Consider the following 10,659-nt stretch of genomic DNA (forward strand, 5'->3'; position numbering starts at 1 on the left):
TGCACCCTGATTCAGTATTGCTGTTAATTCCCGAATTCTACCACTAACCCCCACTCAACTCATCAAGTTTAGTGGTGAAGATCTAATGCTAGTATGAAGTGTTCTGAATGAAGGATGAAAGACTGACTCAAATGATGGAGGCGGCATGAAGAAATTGAAGGGAGCTGAAGCCATGGTCCTGGGCTCTTCAGAGGACTTCAGGAGACTCAACACATGCCCAAAACCATGGGCTCCATTCTATGAGAGAAGTCCAGGAACAGAGTCAAGAAACCAACCAAAGCAGCTCCCAATGTGGAAGGATCAAGGAGAAAATGAAGAAATCCTAACTAAGGGAGGAATCATTATCTAGCTAAAAAGGGTTTCTGAAGACTGTAATATGATTGGAGGGGGCCTATCACGTGGCTGTAGGGCCCCAGAACCAAATCTGGTCGTTCATTCCATGTCAGGAATCAACAGCCCAGATTTGGTCCCAAGAAACCCTACTTAAGCTTCTCTTCCTCCTCTTTGTAAGGGATCTTGATTCTATTGAGAAATTGTTGGAGTTTTTCAGCTCTGGATCTTGATCCTGAGAGTGGAGAGAGGATAGAAGCAACATCCCAGCTCAGGAATCTTCAGGCAAGAGAGGAGCTCTGCAGGAATCCTGTAAACCCTTGTCATAGGTGAGAGTCCCTTGCTAGAGAAACGACCCCCTTCTTCCCTGCCAAGTTTCCTTCTATTTTTCCACTCCATATTGACCAAGAACCTATACAGAAGGATAGGCCTGTGTCTCCTCTTTCCAACGCCTCCAAGATTGCCTGAAACGGAGGTCTGCAGCTCCGGATATTCAAGTTTGAGTGGAGGAACCTCCATCACCGCGAAGACCGCCGCTGCCGCCGACGGGCGCTACTTCTTGTAACTTTTTCACGTTTTTTGACCATCTCTTAGGATATTTTACATTTCTTTTTGCATTTCTATCTCATTTCACTATAGTTTATCAAATTCTTTATAATTTTAAGTGTCTCTTTATCACTAGTTCTTTCTACTAAGAAAAACACACAAAAGAGATTTTCTTGATAACAATTCTACTAAACTTATTTCCTGCTCCCTGTGGACGACCCCTTGCTCACTACTATAATTTCTCTATAGTCTAACAAGGGTTATAAATTTTACTGGATTAATCTGGGAATTAAACGACACATTTTACCCAATTTTTCTGGATTATCATTATCTAACTCAATTACCCAATGTAATTGAACCACAGTCATACAATGCAGCATCGAAAAATCCTGATTGGATGCTGGCCATGAAAGAGGAGATGAGAGCTCTGCACCAGAACCAAACCTGGACACTTGTGCCTCGTCACTCAAATTTTCATGTTATAGGAAGTAAATGGGTCTATCGAGTTAAATACAACTCTGATGGCACCATAAAAAAATACAAAGCTCGCTTGGTGGCCAAAGGTTACACACAACAGGAAGGGTTTGATTTCACAGAGACATTCAGTCCAGTAATCAAACACACAACTATTCGTTTACTTTTGTCCATTGCAATTGCCAACAATTGGGCAATTCATCAGTTAGATGTATCCAACACATTCCTTCATGGAGATCTGTTAGAAACAGTCTACATGGAACAACCTACGGGATTTAAAAATCCAGAATTTCCTAACCATGTATGCCTCCTTAGGAAATCCATTTATGGTTTAAAACAGTCACCTAGGACGTGGTTTACAAAACTTACTCAATTCCTATCTGACTTAAAATTCATTGGCTCTAAAACTGACACATCGCTGTTTTTCAAAACTTCTCCAACAAAACCGGTCTTTATTTTGATCTATGTTGATGATATCCTGGTTATTTCTCCGTGTACTACAACAATTAACAATTTAGTAAATCAGTTGCAAGATACTTTTGCCATTAAAAATTTAGGGCCTGCTCACTACTTCTTAGGAATCGAACTTATTCCTACCCACAATGGTTATTTTCTATCCCAAGCCAAATACCTTCATCAAATTCTTCAAAACGCTAAGATGACTAGCAGTAAACCCATCTCTACTCCGTCAAGCATAACCAAAAATTCCTCCACGACTGGACTGCTTGAGGATCCTACACTCTACAGGCAAATCATTGGTTCTCTTCAATATCTCACCTTGACTCGTCCAGACATTGCTTATGCTGTCAACAAAGTTTGTCAAAAGATGCATTCTCCTACCATTAATGATTGGATAGCGCTAAAACATCTTCTCAGATACCTCAAGGGAACCATACTACATTGTTAATTTATTAGTAAAACATCTAATTTCTCCGTGAGTATTTTCTGTGATGCAAATTGGGCAGGCGATCAAGAGGATCGTCGATCTACCAGTGGTTACTTAATTTTTCTTGGATCTAACTTGATTTCATGGAGTTCCAAAAAGCAGTCTACAGTGGCACGATCCAACATAGAAGCTGAATATAAAGCACTTGCAAATGCCATAGCTGAATTTTTATGGCTCCAATCCTTGCTTCGTGAATTACATTTAACTCTGACAAGTCCACCAACATTATGGTGCGACAATATTGGAGCAACCTACCTGGCGGAAAATCCTGTTTTTCATGCAAGGACGAAGCATGTTGAGATTGATTTTCACTTCGTACGGGAACAAGTTGCCGCAAAAGCCATTGTCGTCAGATTTGTCAACAGCCATGGTCAGCTTGCAGACGCACTCACCAAATCACTCCCAGCAACACGGTTCAGTGAGCTAAGGGACAAGCTCAACGTCCTCCCCGTGCCGTTGCGCTTGAGGGGGGGTGTTAAGGATGTAGTCCCAAACTCGGATCTCGGCGGTGGTTCAAGTTAGGATTTAATCAAGATTCAATAGTAAAATCCATTATTGATATACTCGCTAGAGACTTAGTTTACAGGGTTCAATATAAGTTTCAACATAGTTAGGATTCAACATAGTCAGGACACACTGTAGACGGTCAGGATTCAACCTTAAGGGATTATAACGGTCAGGATCATATCGTTAGATGACCGTTATAATCGAAGGGTCCACAGCACCGATCGACGGCTATGATAGGTGCACCCTTCTAGTTATAACGATCGAGATTGAATCTAAGTGAACGTTATATGCGAGGTGCACCGATACCGAATCAACGGTCACGATCGGTGCACCCAACCCATTATAACGGACTAGATTACATCTGGTATTTCAAACTCATATATCCGTTGGAATGCGTTACAACGGATATATGTCTAAACAAACGGCAACTACTATATTTAGTCTATATCGTGATTATAAATACACACAAATTGTAATCAACATTCACGGAGAAATAAAACTAATTCAAGAGTACTCTCTGTGCCTCTCTCTTCTTCTTCTTCTCTCCTCTCTTCTTCATTATCCCTTCTTCTTCTTGCAACCCCAAGAATCGGGAGAAAGAGAGAGGGAGGTCGGGAGGGCGGAAGAGAGGGAAATAGAGGGAGAGAGAGAGGGAAATAGAGGAAGAGAAAGAGGTCGGGAGGGAGAGAGGGAGGGAGGGAGGGAGAGAGGGAGAGAGGGAGAGGGAAATAGCGGGAGAGAGAGAGGTCGGTAGGGCGGGAGAGAGAATGACAGAGGGGAAATAAAGAGAGGGGAAGAGAGGGAGAGAAGGGAAGTGAGGGAGGAAGAGAGGGGAAGGAAGGAAGGAAAAGAGAGAGAGAGAGAGAGAGAGAGAGAGAGAGAGAGAGAGAGAGAGAGAGAGAGAGAGAGAGAGACAGACAGACAGACAGACAGACAGACAGACAGACAGAGAGACAGACAGACAGAAAGACAGAGATAGAAAGAGAGAGAGAGAGATAGAGAGAGAGGAGGAGGAGGAAGGAGGGAGAGGAGAGAGAGAGAGAGAGAGAGGAGGAGGAGAGAGAGAGAGAGAGAGAGAGAGAGAGAGAGAGACAGACAGACACACAGAGAGACAGACAGACAGAAAGACAGAGATAGAGAGAGAGAGAGAGAGATAGAGAGAGGAGGGAGGAGGGAAGGAGGGAGGGAGGGAGGAGAGAGAGTGAGAGGGAGGAGGGAGAGAGAGAGACAGAGAGAGACAGAGAGGGGAGGAGGGAGAGAGAGAGAGAGAGAGAGAGAGAGAGAGAGAGAGAGAGAGAGAGAGAGAGAGAGAGAGAGAGAGAGAGAGAGAGAGAGAGAGAGAGAGAGAGAGAGAGAGAGAGAGAGAGAGAGAGAGAGAGGGAGGGAGGGAGGGAGAGAGAGAGAGAGAGAGAGAGAGAGGGAGGGAGGGAGAGAGAGAGAGAGAGAGAGAGAGAGAGGGAGAGAGAGAGAGAGAGAGAGAGAGAGAGAGAGAGGGAGGGAGGGGGAGAGAGAGGGAGAGGAGGGAGGGAGGGGAGAGAGAGAGAGAGAGAGAGAGAGAGGGAGGGAGGGAGGAGGAGGGGAGAGAGAGAGAGAGAGAGCGAGGAGAGGAGAGGAGAGAGAGAGAGAGAGAGGAGTGAGAGAGAGAGAGAGGGAGAGGAGAGGGGAGAGGAGAGAGAGAGAGAGAGAAGGAGAGGGAGAGGAGAGGAGAGAGAGAGAGAGGGAGAGGGAGAGGGAGAGGGAGAGGGAGAGGGAGAGGGAGAGGGAGAGGGAAAGGAGAGAGAGAGAGGGAGAGGGAGAGGGAGAGGGAGAGGGAGAGGGTGGGAGAGAGAGAGAGAGAGAGAGAGAGAGAGAGAGAGAGAGAGAGAGAGAGAGAGAGAGAGAGAGAGAGAGAGAGAGAGAGAGAGAGAGAGAGAGAGATGTACTTAGGGCCCACGCATGCGGGGTTTATAATATAAGACAGATGGGAGAGATCCAGTTCCGGATAATAACCAAAAAAGCAACGAAGTTTTTATTTCTAACGGTAAAACTTTATCGTGAGGTCGACTATTTGTACACGAAGGTTACTCGTGCGCCTATAGATTCTCTAAAAGGACGAGGGGAGGAGAGTCTATCAGCGTAGGCGCTTCTGTTCAGGAGAGTCAGTCTGCTCAGTTCAAGCAATGACTTTGCTTCTAAAGTTGTCATTCTGCTCTGTAGAGTCTTTCAACTTAGGCAGGGATGGGAACAAACCCTTCAATTTTGGGCTGTGCATGCTTTTTCGCTCTGGTTCTGGTCAGGGCAACGCAGGCCCAAACTTCGCCGCAAGACTACCTCGATCTCCATAATGAAGCCCGCGCCATGGTCGACGTGGGTCCTCTTGTATGGGACGAAACCATCGCCGCCTACGCTCAGAACTACGCCAATCTAAGAAGCAATGACTGCAACCTCATTCACTCTGGAGGGCCCTATGGAGAAAACCTCTTCTGGGGTTTTGGCGCCGATTTCACCGGTCGCGAAGCTTCTGAGTTGTGGATCAGCGAGAAGCAGTACTATGATTACTTCAGCAACAGCTGCGTTGCTGGCAGGATGTGCGGGCATTACACACAAGCGGTCTGGCGCAATTCTGTGAGGATTGGCTGTGCTCGCGTTCAGTGCTTCAATGGGGCTATTTTCATAACTTGTAACTACGACGGTCCTGGAAACTACGTAGGCCAACGTCCCTATTAGAACTTCATTTGCGTTGTCTCTTTTCTCGTAATGCACTGCGATATTATAGCGATGAGGAAGTCCTAGATCGTTTCTTGTAAATTTTGGCTGCTGATGCCAGTCAAGGATGGATAATCATCCGGTCACGAGCCGTAGTGTAAGTTGATTAACCTTCATTCTTCATCGATAGTTGCTTGTTAAAAAACTGCTAGACTAAAAATAAAAAGTCTAACAGCTCATCAATAACCGTACGGGCCAGAGGCTTTGTTACGTTTTTTCCGCCCTCTAATTTTTGTCTACGTCTTGAGAGACTATTCTTCAAAATGACTTCTTCAGATGAAGGATGAACGCTAGCATAGTTAGTATCGCCTTTCCCTGTAAGGAGGGTGATAACGACAACATGAGCCAAGTTCTTAGTGGCATGCAGTTTTCCTCAAGTCACATTCTCCTTTTCCATTTCAACGAGGAAACTATATGTTGAGGAATAAGAAATGGGCGACATTCATTTGCACGGGCTCACAATCATTGCGTATAAAATAGGTCATGATTGTCTTGTGGTGCCCTTCGATACGCACGTCTGCCTTAAGTATCTATTTCGCATCGTTGAAAGGCAATGCCCAACTACCAGCTAACATGCAGCCCATTTTCATGCTGACGAGGACATTAACGCCGTTGAATATATCAAATATCCGTCCTCCTCTTTCTTTACTTAATTTCGAGAAATTCAACCCTTGCATTTGTGTGGCTCTTTGTCTTATCCATTGAATGCTATAATATCGGGGCCACTTTGGCACGTCATCCTCCCGGTTCAGTCACTTGTCAGGAGATTATTGAGGTTCAGCAATAAATTATTTTTCATTGAGCCTTGCTGGTGTATATTTGTCAAGTGGATGGTGTGACAAGTTGACAACAAAAACAAGGCAATTGATTTTAGCAGCCAAAACTCCTAAGATCGTTATAGTCCTAGAAGGTGCTTCTAAGTAGGGTTTGACGGTCCCGGTTTTATGGCATGGACCTAAACTGTACCTGAAGTTCGATCTGGTTCCGGTCCCGTCTTGTTCGGTCCCGGTCTGGTTCGGTCCCGAGGGTGGCGGAGGAGCAGGAGGGGGGGACAGAGGCGTTGTGCATGTGAAGCAGCGTCAATGAGCTTTGGGGCGGGTCATGGAAAGGGAGATGGGGAGGGGAATGGGTAATATGTGGGATAGGGTCCGGTCCGGTCCGATTTTTTGGCATGGACCTAAACGTTACTTAAACGTGAAACCATGGCGCCAACACATTACAATATATCATTGCAGGAATAAGTCATGATCAGGCCGTGACTACAAAAAAATAATAATTCTGATCATTCATGAGTAGCAGTAAAAATTAGTTTCCAACTCATTACTCCCTCATTTTTTGTCATACAGTAGAGTAGAATGGAACATACCGCATTAAAACAGTTTCACAGCTGCCTTTTGATTTCCCCTAGTCGGACCTAAGTTCTGGCCAAGACTAGATTCCCGTATTAAGTGTCAGTTTACTCATCAAGAGAATAACCTAGTAGGGTGGGGGTATATTAGGTACTTTGGATTCTCTTTCAGTATCTTCTATCACCCAGGGAAGGTGATAGAAGATATGGAAGAGAAGTCTCCAAATTAAATGATTAAGATGGTTGACGAATGAACTTCAATTCAAGTTGCTTATTGGTAAAAGTAACGCGGAGCGGCTGTGGGGGTTTTCCACGACTTTATGCGTAGAAACAGTTTATTCAATATTCTTCATTCAAATGAAAATATCTAGTATGGCCTCCGGCCTATGTAGTTGCCAGGAGGACTATAATTACATGTAATGAAGATGACCCGCTTATTGCAGACCACGTGCGCGCAGCCCACCATCTGCGTGTTACGCCACACAACCTGTGTGTAATGCCCACAAACACTCCCCCACGTGCACGTATTCGGTTTGTAGTTGTAGGCAGCTTTCTCGGCGACCCAGAGTTGGACAGCTTCACTTGCCGTCCATGGTTTTCCGGAACCCCAGAACAAGTTCTCGCCAAAGGGTCCCCTGGAATGCACCATCATACAATCACCAATCCTCTTGTTAGCGTAACTTTGAGCGTAGGCTGCTAGAGTTTCACTCCAGACCAACAGCGGCACTCCTACGGCTGCACGTTCGGCGTTGTGTGCGTCGAGATAGGCCTGAGGAGAGTTTTGTCCTTGAGCGAACTTCGTTGTTAGCAGGATGAAAACAAACGCGATCTGGACGCGTGCAAGGTGGAATGCCGCCATTTCCAAAATGCCTCTGCAAACGCAAAGTTGGCTTGTTATTTATGGGGGAATGCATGCCGTCTTTTGGGACGTTCATGCGTTGACTAAGAAACTGGCACTCGTGCTTTGAATACGATATTGTTCGCTTATCGTTATCTGAGAAAATGGCGGGCATAATGTCGTCAATGGTTACAGAGCTGGGTTTAGATATTTCTCTGTCATCAGTGGTCAATGAAAATAAGATAGGTTGTGATCGGAGAACAATGACTTAACATAAGCACTGTTCTTTGTTAGTATTGAAGCACTTGATCGAAGCATCCTGACTTTTTTCCACTATTTTACGTGTCTTTTCGCAAAGGAAAACCACCTCTGAAATCTGGCGTAAGATGTACTGATCCGACGGTAATGAAAGGGTGTGTGGCAGTTCTGTCCTCTTTCTCCCGTACATTTACTACGATCTCTCTTCTGCTTCGCCGGATATCATCATTCGTGACAAAATATCTTTGTTTCAGAATCCGGGGGTCTTTGGGAATTACCCTTGGCAATGTAACTCAGTACCAATCACCCTGGCTTTGCATGTAATTAACACGATACCCAAACGACTCGGATTGAATGTTACCTCAGATTATTCATGGAAAACAGGTCATTTTAGCATCTTCTGGAAAGCTAGAATCGAGAAGATGAAAGAGACCCATATACGTGCCGAGATAGGGACTTAGAAAATAATTATTCAAATACAAATATGAACTGCACTAATCTCTCTTTGTTGTCGCATGTCGGTCCCCAGCCTTTAGAACATTGTGGAACCAGACATAAATCGGAGTTTACCAATGCCGTGAAATGAGAATAGGAATGGTGATGAGGGTGGGGTTTTCCATTATCTTGTGCTAGGTAACGAATTGTGACTTGACATGGTTAGTCAAGACCAATCTGTTAAGGAGTCAGCACCGAATAAGTGCGCCAACTCGCTCGAGATCAGAGGACGTAGGGACTAATCAAGATTAGATAGTAATAACTCATCTAAGTATTGTATACTCATTAGAGAACTAGCAGTTAGGATCAAATGTAGGTTCAAGACAGATAGGATTCAACATAGTTCGTTAGGATCAAATCTAAGTCATTAGGATCAAACATTAGATAGCAGGAGCACGAGATCAATGGTCAGGATAAAGTGCTCCCACGGGATTATAACGGCCAGGATTATTTGTATACCCGTTATAACTAAAGGACCACCATATTGATCAACGGTGGTGATTGATGGACCCCATTAGTTATAACGGTCAGGATTGACACATTAGTTCAAATTATATAACAGTTGAGGTTGTTCCAACGGATATAAAATTAAACGGTCATCTTCTATATTTAGGCTACGATATTAAACTATAAATAAAAACAACTCATGTAAACAAAACCTTCAAGGGGTTAATACAACGATCAGACTTCACCTACTCTTGGTGTACATCGTTCTCCCTCCTCTTTCTCTCATCTCCTCCTCTTCCTCTATCTCGACATTCTCCAGAATTCTTTCACAATCGACGGGGACTGAGTAATCCAATTCGGGGAAACGTGAACGACGGAGGCCTAGTTACATTTGATTAGTCAGTCGCATGCAGGAAACTCGAGGAATGTCTACTTCCTTTGTATTTGTAGCGTAAGACAACGAAAGAGCATGATGGGTTTGCATGCAGGCATGGCCGCATGGGTGCACGGTAGCGATAGAGCCAAAATGTTTGTTTACATGACCTGTCACATAATCAGTTGTTCATTCTAGAAGAGTTTTATTTGGATGATGATGAGATGAGAATGGATGCCGACATCGAGGATGAATAGATCACCTTATGAATTATCTAAATACTTGAATTCGGGAGTCTTAGATAAGTAAATCACCTCGACTTGATTGCCATGAATATCGCATTTCATTTTGAACGGGTTATTTGTGAGTAAATTTCAAGAAGTTTGGCTTCAGGGACGAGTTTTAAGCGATATATATTTTGAGAGAGTTTTTAGACCAAATTTTGCTCGAGAAGAAGCCCAAAATCTGATTTAAACGACGACTAAGATGGGATATCTCATTGTTGTTTGTTGATTTACGATACTGAAACACTTGAACTTATTTGAGATTATACTCCCGTTGACATGTTTGGCCATGTGTATTGAAGTCCTGCAATCTACTCCCTTGAATCGTCAGGTCACTCTCCCTCTCCTCCAGTCTATTTTGTTATTCCATCTCATGCATCTAGATGTGTCTAGAGTAACATGGGGTGATTGAATGAAATTTCTGGTAGAATATGCGATGCACAAGGGAATCATGTAAGGGTGAGGGGAATGAATTGACGCGAACACATTTTTAGAGAGATCCCAAAAAATTACAAATCCCAGTTTGATGAAACAGAACATGAATATCAACGTAGGAAACGAAAGTGACACTCAGACATGACGTAATGGATGACAGAACGTGATGGTAGGTGACGTGACAAAACCTTCACGTCACGCGTCCCAGTCTATGCAGAAAAAACCGTCACGTTCCCATCACGCGTCCCTCCATACGATGTCCCATCCTTGCTTGCTTGCGTACATACACGATCTGCTTGCTCACATACACGGTCACCCTCTCTTGCTCGCTTGCTCACATACACGAACGACACGTTCGCTGGAAGGCTTTCTTTGACCTTCTCAAAAATGCTTGATGCATCCTGTAGACATTCACTTGATTCGTCAGAGTTTTGATCTGCTGACTCCTCCTGCATCTGCTCAACACCACAGACAGCCTCTTGTAGACATAGACTTGATTTGTCGGAGTTAAGATCTGGAATGTTTTCTTTGATCTTCTCAACAACATGTTCTTTTGCAGACGTTCACCTTATCCGTTGGAGTTTATAAAAGCAACACTTTGTTTGATCATCAACAGCGCTGTCTGCGTCTCGT

General features: G+C 44.3%; 1 protein-coding gene and 1 pseudogene across 1 annotated transcript; one reads left to right on the top strand and one right to left on the bottom strand.

Annotated features, from left to right (window-relative positions):
- The first annotated feature begins 4,955 nt into the window (after positions 1-4,955).
- Positions 4,956-5,509, top strand: LOC144702668 (pathogenesis-related protein PR-1 type-like). Its single transcript, XM_078574674.1, has one exon. It carries the CDS (start codon positions 5,021-5,023, stop codon positions 5,507-5,509), a length of 489 nt encoding a protein of 162 aa, XP_078430800.1. The 5' UTR covers positions 4,956-5,020.
- A 1,754-nt stretch (positions 5,510-7,263) lies between these two features.
- On the bottom strand, positions 7,264-7,755 carry LOC144702553 (pathogenesis-related protein PRB1-3 pseudogene; annotated as a pseudogene).
- Between the last annotated feature and the right edge of the window lie 2,904 nt (positions 7,756-10,659).

This window comes from Wolffia australiana, chromosome 4, assembly GCF_029677425.1.
Source record: "Wolffia australiana isolate 7733 chromosome 4, ASM2967742v1".
NCBI classification, from domain to species: Eukaryota; Viridiplantae; Streptophyta; class Magnoliopsida; order Alismatales; family Araceae; genus Wolffia; species Wolffia australiana.